Here is a 14,291-nt window from a genome sequence, read left to right on the forward strand (position 1 = left end):
GCAGCTTGCAATCGCCTTCCTTTCCTCTCCCTGCAACAAAAACACCCTGAGAGGTAGGTGAGGTTGAGAGAGCTCTGGAAGAACTGGGACTGGCCCCGGGTCACCCAGCTAGCTGCATGTGGAAGAGGAGTGGGGAGTCAAACACAGCTCCGCAGATTGGAGGCCCCCACTCTGAACTCTGCTATAATAATCAGATATGTTTTTTTGATACTTGTTGATTTAATTAACATTGTGTGTATTCCCCCCCTAGTGCTTTCCTTACCATGTATAAGAAAATTGAAGAAGAAAGCTGGAATTTTTATACCCCACTTTTCACTGCCCAAAGGAGCCCAAAAGCCGCTTACAAACATCTCTCCCTTCCTCTTCCCGCAACAGACACCCTGTGAGGTAGGTGGGGCTGAGAGAGCTCTGAGAGAACTGACACTGGCCCAAGGTCACCCAGCTAGCCTTATGGGGGGGGGATGGGGGAATGAAACCTGCGTCTCCTGATTAGAGGCCCCTGCTCTTAACCACTACAGCAAGCTGACTCTGTAGGTGGGTGGGATGAAATTGGACAAAAATCTCTATCCAGAGAGGCGAGGGGAGGAGGGCGAATGGAAGCTGCTCTCTAGTCTCAGCTGTAATTCCAGGAGATCCTCAGGTCCCCCCTGGAGGCTGGCGTTCCTGAGGCATTGCTTTACCATGGGTGGCAAGAGGAATTCCAGTAGAAATTCGTCACGGCCACTGCTATCCGACTATGTGTCCCAAACCCCTGGCCGTCCCTCAGAAATGAGCCCTGTGTAGCAGAGGCACGCTCCTGTTCACCCAGATCCCTCTCGTCCCCATTTATTTATTTACAGGCTGCCCTTTTCACTTCCACCATTGCCCTTCTCCAAGTGGGGAAAGTTTATCCGATGCTTTAGAAGCACAAACGCTGTGATACACCCAAAGTGTGCAGCTGTAGGAATGGCACCTACCTCAGTCCTTTGCCTGTTTTAGGAGTTGTCGCTCCACAATAAAACCACGAAGATATTCGTTGGGGTTGGGGGTCCCTTGACTTTTGATCCCACACTTGGTCCCTACTCACCTGCAAAACAGATCAGACTTTGGAAACCAAAAGCAAACCATATTAAGAACCTGCATCGAGCAACCAAAATGTCAGTTTTAGAGGGCGCTCCCCTTATCCTTTCAAAGACACCCGAGAACAAGAAGAGCTGGGTTTTTGTGCCCTGCTTTGCACTATTTGAAGGTGTCCGGAGTGGCTTACGAACACCTTTCCCTTCTCCCCACAGCAGATGTCCTGTGAGGCAGGTGGGGCTGAGAGAGCCCTGAGAGAACTGCTCTGCAAGAACAGCTCTAGGGGAATTGTAACTGGCCCAAGGTCACCCAATTGGCTGCACGAGGAGGAGTGGGGAATCCAACCCATCTCCCCAGATTAGAGGCCTCCACTCTTTAACCACTATCCCCCGCTGGAAACAATCTTTTGCACTCCCTCCCCCTTTTGCCACCTGTCCCCAGGTCCTGGATGGTCAGAACACACTTGGGAAAGGACAATACCACAAGTCTGCCAATCGGAGCCCGTCTGCGCACACGCTTGCAACGGATGGCTTTTGAGCGGGTCCTGGTGGGTTTCCTAAACTGACGCCCTGTCCTTCTCTGCCGCATGAAATTCAATCTCCCTGACAAGTGACACCCGGGGCTATTTTGGACACGGGAGGCAGGGGGGCAGCGGACCTGGCATGCCAGCTATCCACGTGGGCTGGAGGAGGGCCGGCCAAGGGAGGGGCCGCTTCCAAGCTAAACCCTGCGATCCGAAATTGCTCGAGGGGACTGGGGGAGTACCTTCAGCACATCCCCAGCCTCACTGGGGTTTCTGTTTTATTTCTCACTCCCTGGGGGGGGGGGCTGTGCAAACTCCCTCTTTGGTCTCCCCATGCCCCGTTCATCCATCTGTCCCTTGCGTGTCGGCTCCTTCCAGCTCTCCTCTCCTTCACCCCAGGGAACGGGGGCTTTTTCGTCCAAGGATAACAGAATTCCAGGTAAGGTCCTGCGTTTTTGTCTCCGGGAGAAGCAGGAAAAGACTCCGGGTGCCTTGAAAGAGAAGGGGATTTTCCGCATCGGCTTCTTCGGTGTGTCCTACAGAAATGTTCAAAGCTGGACGGAGTGATGAAAGCTGAAGGTCAAGGAATGGGGAAAGTCCCTCGGACTCCTGGCCTGGATAATTCAGCAGCTGTTTTCAAGGGGGGAAGAATCTGCCAGGGATGGAGCAGAAGCCGGACGTTTCAGTTATGCGTCCTGGATTTAAAATGTCTCTAATTCATGTCGATTCAGGTGGGTCGTTGTCTTAGTCTGAAGCAGCGGGACCAAGTCTGGCTCCGGGGGCTGCTGACTGACCAACAAAGCCTTAGTCAAGGTCTAAATTTCCCTGTGCGTGCAAACCGCGAAGAGGACAGCTTAGGCCCAGAATTAAACTGCGTCGGTCTTCTAGCTGCCACCGGACTCCAGCTTTGACCTGCTGCTTCAGACCAGCCTCTGATTCAGTGTGCCTGAAATGGTGTCTGTGGCCACAGAAGTGTATCCCTTAAGTGAAGTTGTGTCAGCCTTAAAGGTTTTGCTGGACTAAAAGGATATACTTCTTATATTTATGTATATTTCCTTGAGTCATGGGTATCCATGCTAGTCCGCTATAGAAGAGCTAGAATCAAGGCCGGCAAATTGGGGGGGGGGGGGGCTTGGAACCAAGTCTGAATTCATGGAGACATTGATCTGCTGCTTCAGGCCAACCCAGCAACCCCCCGGAATTGATCTTCATGGAAGATTGGGGAGGGAGGGGTCAGCTTTCAAGAGTCCTGTCCCTCTTAGCTTGTTTGGTGTCTGGTTGAAGGGAGCTTTGACTTTTGAATGCTCATTCCCCGCCCTCCCCACACTGTTGGTCCCTGAGCTGCGTCTGGATTTGAATCCAGAACTTCAGCACTGTGGTTTCCAGTATGGGGCAAGACAGAATTGTTCCCCTTCCCCCCCTCCCCAGGTATTGTGTGGAAGAAATAGATTTCTTCCTTCCCCCCACCCATATTTTGGTTCCATCTTTAAAATATAAACCTAGATTTCTTATTTTCTGACCTCTGCCCTCCTCTTCTAGCTACAGCCTCCCCCCCCATTTGTCCTTCTCCCATGATCTCAACTTGCATTTCTGCAGATAGACTCTGAGAAAAGATGGAGAGGGGCAGCTGGGGCTATTTTAGGAGCAAAACCTCAGAGCTGTTAAGCGGCTCTAATGGTGGAGCCTGGTGGTTGAGTTGGTTTTTTTTTTTTTTTTTGCACAGTTGCAATTTGGGATGCCAACCTGCAGGTGGGACTTGGAGATCCCCTACAACAGGGGTAGTCAACCTGTGGTCCTCCAGATGTCCATGGACTACAATTCCCATGAGCCCCTGCCAGCAAACGCTGGCAGGGGCTCATGGGAATTGTAGTCCATGGACATCTGGAGGGCCACAGGTTGGCTACCCCTGCCCTACAATTCCAGCTCACCTTCAGAGAACAGAATTCAGTCCCCCTAGAAATGTAGGGAGAACCCTATAGCGTTGTACCCCCTGTCTTCCCCAGGCTCCACGCCCAAAATCTCCAGGAATCCCTCCAATTTGGATCTGGTAACTTTACCCCCCCCCCCCCATCCCTAGACAGTGACCTGGAGGACTTGGAAAGTAAGCATGCGTGCACACGAAAGCTTATCCCCAACATAGCACTTTGCCGGCCTTCAAGGTGCCCCTGGGCTCAAACTTTGTTCTGCCGCTTGAGACCAAAACGTCGGCCCACCTGAATCGAACCGTCTTAGAGTCTGGCCACTTAAGCCTGCCCTACGCATGATCTAAGTAAAGACATTGTTTCGCGTGCTCTGTGATTCACTGGCTCGGCGGTTGGCGGTTCTAGAAAGAATACCTTTTGGTGACGTGAGGAAGAAATCATCCGTGATCTGGAGGTCTTAATCTGGGAAAGCCGGTCAGATATTCGGGACAGTGGTCACGGATTTCATGGGTATAGAAATGGACAAACCGATTCCTTTGGGGAGTCGTCACATGTCTGGCAGGCGTGAGCGGGACTTGGAGGCTACTAAAAGGGGATGAAGCAAAAATGGGAAAATGGGAAGAGCTTGTGAGTGAAAACAGCTGTGACAGTTTCGAGAGAACTGGGGAAACATCTGGAGCAGGAGTCCATCAGTGAGTCTTAGCCCCAAGGTATAGATGGGACAGTCTGTTTGGGGGCAAGGGTGACTAAATGCATAATCTTCTTGGTGCTTGGGGGGGGGGCACAGCGGGAGGACTTCTGGAGTTCTGGCCCCACTGGTGGGCCTCCTGGTGGCACCTGTTGGGCCACTGTGTGACACAGAGTGTAGGACTGGATGGGCCACTGGCTTGATCCAACATGGCTTCCCTTATATTCTTATATGGAGCAGAAATCCATGAGTGACTCTTAGCCACAAGGTATAGATGGAACATATGTCTGGGGCAGTGATGCTCTGACTTCCTGGTGCTTGGGGGGCAGCAGTGGGAAAGTTTCTGGAGTTCTGGCCTAGCTGGTGGACCTCCTGAGGACCCCTGGGTTTTGACCGCTGTGTGACACAGAGTGGACTGGAGGGGCCATTGGCCTGATCCAACATGGCTTCTATTTTGTTCTTATGTGATCTTTCACAGACTTCCATAACAACACAGCAGAGAGATTGATTGACCAAGGTTGACCACCTTGGAGTTCATGAGGTATTGATTGACCAAGGTTGACCACCTTGGAGTTCATGAGGTAAACAATTCAAGAATGAGAAGCAGCCTTTTTTTTGATGGTCCAGAAATCCCATGTGACCTCTGACAAATGCTGACCTACCCCAAGGTTCCCAAAAGTGTGATGGTTTCTCACAATGAAGTTGTTTTACAGTTGCCTTTTTCTTCCTAGGATCTCAAGATGGATTACAATTCCTACAGTGGCGTTCCCAGGTTCCTGACCAGGCCCAAGGCCTTTGTGGTCTCCATGGGCAAAGATGCCACCCTGAGCTGCCAGATCATTGGGAACCCAATTCCACTGGTGAGCTGGGAGAAAGATAAGCTTCCTATCCAGACGGGGGGAAGGTTCAAAATGGTGGAAGATGGCGACCTGTATCGCCTGACGATTTACGACCTCAGCCTGGAAGACAGCGGCCAGTACATCTGCCGGGCCAAAAACACCATCGGGGAAGCTTTTGCCGCCGTCAGCATCAAAGTCGGGGAGCAGACGACCGTGACCGAATCGGCCCCCTACTTCATCCAGAAGCCCACGTCGATCCGAGTGATCATGGGGGAAGACGCCATGTTCAAATGCATCGTTCAGGGCAGCCCTCCTCTTTCGGTGAACTGGGAGAAAGACGGGAGGCATCTGGGCGGGCGGGCAGAGTCGAACCGTATCCAGATTGACTCCCAGGGGGAGAAGAATGCCCTGAAGATCCAAAGCACGCGGATGGCGGACAGTGGGACGTACACTTGCCGTGCGGAGAACCCCCTTGGGGCCGCCAGTGCCGCAGCAGCACTGGTTGTGGATAGTGCGGATTCGTACAGCCCCGGCGGCACCCGGCACAGCATAGACACGGGTTATAGCAAGACTTCGCCGTTGCTGTCCCACTTGCAGAAACGGCGGGAAGAGATCAGGAAGACGGACCTATCCACCACCGACTCACTGATCTCCACAGCGTACTCCTCCACCGAAGGGCGGTCAAAAATCGGCTTGAACCTCTCCCTCGATTACGAGAGGGCTGCGAGCTTGACGGCCAAGAGCTTCCGGAGCGACAGTTCTTCCTACGGCGTGACGACCCGCAGCTTCACGGTGACGGAAGGCAAACACGCCAAGATGAGCTGCTACGTCACAGGAGAACCCAAGCCAGAGATTGTTTGGAAGAAGGACGGAGAGGTCATCCTGGAAGGGCGGAGGCACATCATCTATGAGGACGAGCAGGAGAATTTTGTGCTGAAGATACTTTTCTGCAAGCAGATAGATAACGGCCTCTATACCTGCACGGCCTCCAACCTGGCGGGGCAGACGTACAGCTCGGTGCTGGTCACAGTCAAAGGTGAGTAGCCACGGTTGAACGATGAGGATTACGATTCTCACAACGACATTGACTAAAGACAGTGCTGTTCTCTTTGAAGGAGGTGGAACGGCAGTACGAATTCATAGTCCTTGTCAGAGGCACAAAGGAAACCTTGGGCTGCCCGTTTTCTAATCTGAACAAAGCTATCCAGAGCAGCTGGTTTGCCCAAACTGGTTCTACTGCAGCCAACCCCCTGGAGGGAACTTCCGGTTTTACCATAGAGTTTCTGGGGGTTCCTAGAGCTACCAGTTGTCATTTCCTGCTAGGTGAAGGAATTGTTGGCCGACCTTAAATTTGCAAAGAGGGCGGAGCACCAGACGGCTTAAAACTGCAAGGTAGTTTTGTTATGAAGAGCAATAACTTTGTAAAGAAGGAGGTGAGAGAGAATGAGTCCTAACAGCCTGACAGTTCTGAGGGAAGCAGGAGGGAAATGCGCTCAAAGGGGGCAGGAAGTCTTCATGTGTCTTTGAATCATGCACACAATAGACCTTGCATAATCCAACAGGAATTGCAAGGAACTTTATGGTAAAAACTTAGCGTAAATAGATAAGGCCTTATTTTTCTTTTAAAATTTTTTCTCCCGGGAGTGGCTGGTAATAAATATAATAAATAACAACAACAATAACAATAACAATGGCATTGTACGCCACTGAGGTCATCCCCGGGCTCCCTCCCCAAATCTCCAGTTGTTTCTCAGCCAGGGTCTGGCAACCTTGCCAGGGATCTCTGGGCCACCTTGGTGTAGGGCAGGGGTAGTCAAACTGCGGCCCTCCAGATGTCCATGGACTACAATTCCCAGGAGCCCCTGCCAGCATTCGCTGGCAGGGGGCTCCTGGGAATTGTAGTCCATGGACATCTGGAGGGCCGCAGTTTGACTACCCCTGGTGTAGGGGGAAAAGGGTGGGAAATTCAGAACTGCTCCCAGAGAGGCAAAATTTTGCGCAGAAAGCGTAGCATGGTTTGGTTTGTTAAGAAGGCCAGGGCGGGGATTGGCTCTCCCCGCAAAGATGGCATCTGTTGATCTTCAGGCACGGCACGCCTCTCGCCAGGAAGTTTCCGCCGTGAAGTCATCTTTTGTGGCTGACCCAAGGGCAGCCGAAAGCCCTGCACATGCCGCACGATTCGGTCATTATCAGCCGCACCGCGCCTGCTCCTCCGGGAGCGGCCGAAGCACGTCTGAGGCACCCGGATCCAGCCTGTCCACGTCCGTCAGGGGCTCCGGCAGGCCTTGATCGAAGGCCGGGAGGGCCGAGCAGCTGTCCGGCGGCCTGCATGACGGGAGCCGTTCGGCCTCTGTTGCTTTCCTTGGCAACAGGTGTCCGAGGGCACAAACACAGCCTCAAAAGGCAGTGCTGACGAAGCCGCTCGCCTGAAAGCGCACTCAGCAAAGACCCCCAGCTGAAAAGGCTCCTGAGGCCCGCCTCTCTCTCCCTCTCTGGCCCATTTTTATTGTGTCTTCCCTTGAAGGGGTCTGGGGGCAGCGTACGCGGCTCTCCTCCCCCTCATGTTAGCCTCACAGAGGGAGCAGAGAGGGAAGGCGATGGGAAGCCGCTTTGAGATTCCTTCAGGTAGAGAAAAGTGGCATCTAAGAACCAACTCTTCTTCTTCTTCTTCTTGCGACATGATGTGCTGACATAATCTGGAAGTGACATTGGCACATTGGAGACATTGGGGAGTGATGTTCTGGCTTTGGGCTAAACTCTATGGTAGAATGTGCTTCTAACCATAGAGTTTTGCCCAAAAGCCAGAGTACCCCCACCCATGTACCAATGTAACTTCCAGGTTCTATCAGCATGTTGCGTAGTTCTTCTGAGTTTGAGGTAAATTTGGGGGGGGGGGTGTCCGGTAAGCAGGGGAAACCCCTCCAGACGAGCAGACCTGGCAACATTAGTATAATGCTCACCCTCCACAGCAACCATTTTCTCCAGGGGAACTGTTGTCTGTCGTTTAGAGAAGAGTTGGCATTCCAGATCTCCAGACCCCACCTGGAGGCGAGTAGCCCTTACTTCAGGGATCCCCCTAGAGCAAATGGCAACCCGGTTTGTTTGTGGGTTAACTGAGAATATAGGATGTCTTCCATTTGAGCTATATTTGTGCAGCAGTTAGGAGTCCAGGGGTTTATTTTAGTCCAATGACAATGCAAAACTCGTATTGAAAACAGGGGCTGCATAACCTGGCTCCCCATGGCATGATTTAGCAGTCTGGAAGATGAGCTGGAAAAGTTGGCGCTGTTTATTCCTGTCAGGTTCGAACACTGATCTTTCAAAAGTGCTTTGAAATTGAAGCCGGCTTTTAAAAAATGCTTAAAATATGACATCTCTCCTATTAAAAATATCTCAGAGCAATTTTGTGTGACGTCAAAGTAGTTAGAAGTTAGCTAAAAGACTGTGGTTTAAGTTGATAGAAATCCAGCTGGAGTTGGCTGAGTGTAGTCCTCTTTGGTGGGCGTAGGTGCAGTTTTAGCACCCAGAGGTGTCTCAAAGTGGCTTCCAATCACCTTCCCTTCTTCTCCTCACAACAGACACCCTGTGAGGTAGGTGGGGCTGAGGGAGCTCTGAGAGAACTGTGACTGGCCCAAGGTTATCCAATTGGCTGCATGGGGAGGAGAAGGGGGGAACCGAGCCTATCCAGAGCAGAGGCCGCTGCTCTTAACCACTACACCAAGCTGGCTCATCCAGAGTCATTAACTTGTTTTTGTTGCCACAGGATCTAGCAGTGGCCTTTAGTTTGGCGGAAGGACATGACTTTCAAATAACAACGCAAATTTCAAGGCCAGAGGTTTGCCCCTGCCTCTGTCTTGCAACCTTGGTGCTCTCCAAGACGGAAGAAGTGGGCATGCACACAAAAACTTGTGCCTGGAATAAAACTTAGTTGGTCTTAAAGGTGCCCCTGGACTTGAGATTTGTTCTGCTGCTTCAAATCAACACGGCTACCCACCTGGGTACTTGACTGGGTAGCTTTCAAGATACCTGCAAAATTCCTTAACAGGAACCTCCAAGTTCAGAGGGTGTGTGTGCCTAAATATCCATTCTGGGGTGGGCGGCGGGGGTAGCATCCCATGACCTCATGACTTGCTTGCAGGGCTTCTGGGGGCATGAGATGGACCATCGATCTGATCTGGCTCCTGCAACCAAATCCCGTAGAATTCTTAGCCGTGGAAGGGAATTGGGTAAGATGAAGTGGGAAAGGGGATCTGATCCAAAGCATCATCAGCAAACCTCAATCTTTGCTCCGAAGTGCTCCGCTATCTTGCATATTTAACCTTTGCTAACAAGGACAACATTTTCTTAACTTCCCTGATGCTCCCAGCTGTCTCCCCTCTTCCTGAGATTAGTTTAATGTAAAAAAATATTCTCAAACTCACAACGGCGAAGAGCAATGACCAACTCAGGTAACATGCACTATGTTTTGAGTTGCAAATATTCCATGTAAGTGCAACCAGACTCCCAGAGGGCAGGACGGCCAACTGTCCAGTTTTCCATCGGCAGGACTGGATTTCTTGCATTGTGGCACTTGCTGGATGGAGATATTTGGAGCTCCGAGGCTTGCAGCCAGTTTCAAGTTGCAATCTCTCCCCCCTCCCTTCCTATGTGGCTTTTTAGTTTTCACTCCCAGACCTTCCTGTGAAGCTTTGTTCAAAGTAATGCAGCCATCTTGTACTACTTTTCACCTCCCTTTTCTCTCCTGGAGGTTTCTTGGCCAGAGGTAGCGTTGCCAACCTCCGGCTGGATCCTGGAGCTCTCCTGGAATGACAACCAATCTCCACACCACTGAGATGAGACCACAGGGAGAAAGGAGCTGTTCTAGGGCAGGGGTAGTCAAACTGTGGCCCTCCACATGTCCATGGACCACAATTCCCATGGGAATTATAGTCCATGGACAACTGGAGGGCCGCAGTTTGACCACCCCTGTTCTAGGGGATGGATCCAATGGCATTCTATCAAGATGTCCCCCCCCAAGCCCCACCCCTCTAGGAATGTCTCAACCCCAAGCTGATAACTCCAGCTAGAGTGAACCAGGGGGTTTCTGGTGGAGAGCTTGGCACCTTCGATAGATTTGTGTTTGCTGTTGGCTTTGCCCTTTTACCCTTTGCTTTTGTCCTTGGGCTGATGGGTTCCACCACATAACCCACAGGTGAGCTGAAATTGTAGGGCAGGGGTAGTCAACCTATGGTCCTCCAGATGTTAATGGACTACAATTCCCATGAGCCCCTGCCAGCGTTTGCTGGCAGGGGCTCATGGGAATTGTAGTCCATGGACATCTGGAGGACCACAGGTTGACTAACCCTGATTTACAGCATTTGTACGCAGGCCACGGACGAAACTTCTTTCTGACCTTTTAAATATTCAGGAGCAGAATAACATTTGGGCAGAGGAATTCAAGGAGACGCACTTCTATATGTCTCAGGAAATGAGCTCTGATTCATGGAAGCTCCCGTGGACACAAGCACACACACAAACAAAAACACACATTTTTAAGGTGGCCTCCAACTCTTGCATTCCCTCCTGACTAATTCTCTTATCCTATACATTCTGGATGAGAAGCCATGAGTTTTAACAACAGGAGGTTTGGTTGCTCTTTGTAGGGCCCCTTCTAACTATGATTCTAAAATTGTAAGGTCCTGATCCATGGATTTACAGGAGGTGAGCATTTATTCCGGTTCTGTTCAGAGCAATCAGACAGTTTTTGTCTCGTTCTGTGCTCTAAACCCTGCTTCCCCCCCCACCCCTTTCTTGTTTGGAAGAACCGAGGATCCCTTTCAAAGCGAAACTAAGAGACCTGGAAGTTCGGGAAAAGGAATCGGCCGTTTTCCAGTGTGAGGTCCCTGCGCCCAGCACGGAAACCACCTGGTTCAAAGAAGAGACAAAACTCCAACAGAGTGCGAAGTATGACATCAAAGAAGAAGGGACCCATCGGAAGCTGACCGTCCAGAATGTGACCATGGACGACGATGCCGTCTACATCTGCGAGATGAAAGAAGGCAGCAGAACCATCGCCGAGCTGAGCGTCCAAGGTCAGTGGCCAGGTGGATCACACAACTCTTCTCCTTAGTGCTAGATCCAGACGGGCAGCTGAGTGAGTCTGTAGCAGCAGAAAGGAGCCAGAGCCCAGCAGACTGACAAAATTGGTGGCAGGGGAGGAGCCTGGAAGGTGTCTGGAGAAGTGAGCAGCGACTCACAGAAGCTCCTCCCCTCCCACCAACGTTATTAGCCTTGAAGGTGATGTAAGATTAGATTTATTGCGGTATTTGACCAGCATACAGTGTCTTTCAACTCTGCCAGCCCAAAGTCCCAGGAGAGCATATCAAATTCCCGTAACCATCTCCTCCACCCCGCGTTCTCCCATCCTACATGCAACCTCGCCACTTGTGCCATGGAAAAAAATGATCAAATGTATCCAGGCCAGCGGATGCCCTGTGGGTGGAGGAAGGGATGTCTTGCTGACTCTCTTTAATGAGGCTGTGGCACCAACAGCTGAGCCGTCCCTGTAGAAGTCCCTTCCTGAGCTACAGGAAGACTTAGAATCTTAGAGTCCTGGAGATGGAAGGGGCCTCCAGGATCATTTAGCCCAGGAGCGGCCAAGCTGGTGCTCTCCAGATGTCCACGGACTACGATTCCAGGGCAAATAGACAGGAAAGATATAATGCTGAGCATCTAACTGGCGGGGTTGTTCTGAAGGCAATCAAGGAGGAAGCAAAGTCTCCAGCTGTGCCAATCAGGTCACAGGAGGTGTCAGTGGTTCTTGACACTGTGATTCCAGTTACTGAGTAAGGAATTTTCCACATTCTCTTAAAAATATATATTGGAATTTTCCACATTCTCATTTTCCTCACTTGTGTGTCTCTACTGCTTTTCTCTGTGTGTGTGTGTCTGTTTCTCACATGTTCTACTTCCTCTAGTGTCCGATTCAATATTACACTGTTTTATGTTTGGCATATCTCCCTGCAGATTTAAACTGCAGGTTTTTATACTGGATGTAAATCGGTGTAATATCGAATTGGCCACTAGAGGGAGCAAACATGTCCTGAACTCCCCCCCTCCCCTCCAAGCCACCCCGACACACAAGGAAGGAAACTGAGAATACAGGAAAACCCTAAATTAAGGACCTGGGCCAAGCATTATTCTGGAGAAGCAAATTAATCCATCTGCAAAACATGCCCCGCACACACACCTCCACTTAGACCGCAAGATGGCTCCCTGCCTGGACGGATCCATCTGGCCACATGGATCCAGGCCACAGGAATGTATTCTTTAAGCAACCAGCGCTTTATTCTTCCTTAGCATGTTTAAACTCTACCAACAGCTATTACCATGCACCTTCACCATTTCGAACCCGTCTCTGATTTAGCTGAAGGGAGGGATAATCATAGGTCCCTAGGCTCATGCATTTAAATACATGCAACAATATTGTTTCTTTTATTCCCCCCAAAAGGGAATATTATTAAGAAGCTGCCCAGGAAGACCGCCGTCAGCGTCAAAGACACGGCGATATTCTGTGTGGAACTGGAAAAGAAGTGCCAGAAATTCCGATGGCTGAAGAACAAGGAAGAGCTGCGGCCCAACAACCGGATCGCCATCACGTCGTCTGGCAAGGAATTTAGCATGACCATCCGAGACTGCAGAATGGAGGACGCGGGAGAGATCGTTTTCGTGGCCGACGATTGCCGAACGTCCACCCAGTTCACCGTGTCTGGTGAGCAGCTCGATCTTTCCCCAGTTATATGAAGCTCTCGCAGGGCTTCACGTTAGGTGAGGTGAGGAAACGCCCAGAATCCTATGCTGCTCAGGCAGTCGTTCTCAATGGGTGAGGTGGGTATTAGAACCCACAAGCAAATCCAGGGCTGGGGAAAAACTGCAGACCTCCACCTGAAACAGCAGGTTGGAGACCTCTCCACAGCTGTCAATCTTCTTGTGAATCACTGGCTTCGTGTGTGTAGTGGTTAGAGCAGGGGTCCCTCCCCCTCAGTTTTTGTGGGTACTACGTTGCCTTTCAACACCTTTTCTGGTCCCCCCAAATGTTTTTAGAAAGTGGGTGAGGCCCAAACCTTCTGACTGGCTCTGTAGATTCCTTAAACAACGTTGCCTCAGCAGACACAAAGACCTCCACTGAGGGACTGGGAGTAAACTACGGTAGCTCTGGTGTGGCCGAATCCAGTGGCACAAAAGGGGGGCACCATTTTGTGGTTGTGCACACCACCCTGTGTCAGAGTTCCAAAGGTGCCTGCAGGCTCAGAAAGGTCACGGACCCTGGATTTGAGCTTTGAACTAGCAATGGGAGACCCGGGTTCAAATGCCTATTAGGGCCATTACAAAATCCTCATGTCTGCCTTCTTTGGGACAGGGAATGGGAATTTTGTGTTTTGGGGACAGTGTGGTGATTCTGATTGTATGCAGCAAGCATGGAGGAGGGAAGTCAGACAAACCCTATGCGTTTCGAGTGCAGATTCATCGGGGTGCGGGGGGGGGGTCATGGTTTTAAAAAACAGATCAAACACAGGGCAAATTTCACAGAGCATGTGCAGAGAGCAATTCAGAACTAGCGGCTGATGTTTAGAAAACCGAACCGATAAAAACATATACTACACATATACATATTCGTGACGAATATTCTTCGAAGAATTCTTCGCAAATATGTAATATGTGTTGTCTATGTTAATGTTGGTTCATTTTTATTAATATCAGCTACTAATGAACAATTTAAATCAACAATTTAAATGGTGAATTCTTTATAAGTACGTTATATGTAGTATTCTTTAATGTCAGTTCAGGTTTCTCAACCAAACAATTTAAATGGTGAATTTTTCGTAAACACGTAATATACATTAATATTGGTTTGGTTTTCCTAATATCAGCAACTAACAAACAATTTAAACAGTGAATTCTTTATAAGTATGTTATATGTACTATACTTTAATGTCGGTTCGGGTTTCTTAACATCAACAACTAATGAACACTTTAAACTGTTGAATTTTTTGTTAATTCCTGGTATATGTTAATGTTGGCTTGGTTTTCTTAGCAGCAACTATGAACAAACAATTTAAATGGCGAATTCGTTGTTAATATGTAGTATATGTAAATTTGATTTGGTTGATTTGGTTTTCTTAATGTAGACAGCTAGCTTTCAATTGCACTCTGTGCGTGCTCTGTGAAATCGTCCTGTGTCGGATCAATTTTTTTAAAAATCATGTGTCAAACATGACCTTTCA

At 50.0% G+C, this 14,291-nt stretch overlaps 1 protein-coding gene across 7 annotated transcripts in view; it reads left to right on the top strand.

The window, feature by feature from the left end:
- Positions 1-1,817: 1,817 nt before the first annotated feature.
- OBSCN (obscurin, cytoskeletal calmodulin and titin-interacting RhoGEF) overlaps positions 1,818-14,291 on the top strand; it is a 146,165-nt gene continuing 133,691 nt past the window's right edge. For all 7 annotated transcript variants that reach the window (XM_077304054.1, XM_077304057.1, XM_077304056.1 and 4 more), the window contains exons 1-4: positions 1,818-2,018; positions 4,921-6,064; positions 10,830-11,099; positions 12,518-12,778. In XM_077304054.1, the coding sequence (XP_077160169.1) occupies positions 4,930-6,064; positions 10,830-11,099; positions 12,518-12,778 (1,666 nt within the window). In that variant the 5' untranslated portion in view covers positions 1,818-2,018; positions 4,921-4,929. The remainder of the gene's footprint in view (positions 2,019-4,920; positions 6,065-10,829; positions 11,100-12,517; positions 12,779-14,291) is intronic.

This window comes from Paroedura picta, chromosome 11 (assembly GCF_049243985.1).
Source record: "Paroedura picta isolate Pp20150507F chromosome 11, Ppicta_v3.0, whole genome shotgun sequence".
Lineage (NCBI taxonomy): Eukaryota > Metazoa > Chordata > Lepidosauria > Squamata > Gekkonidae > Paroedura > Paroedura picta.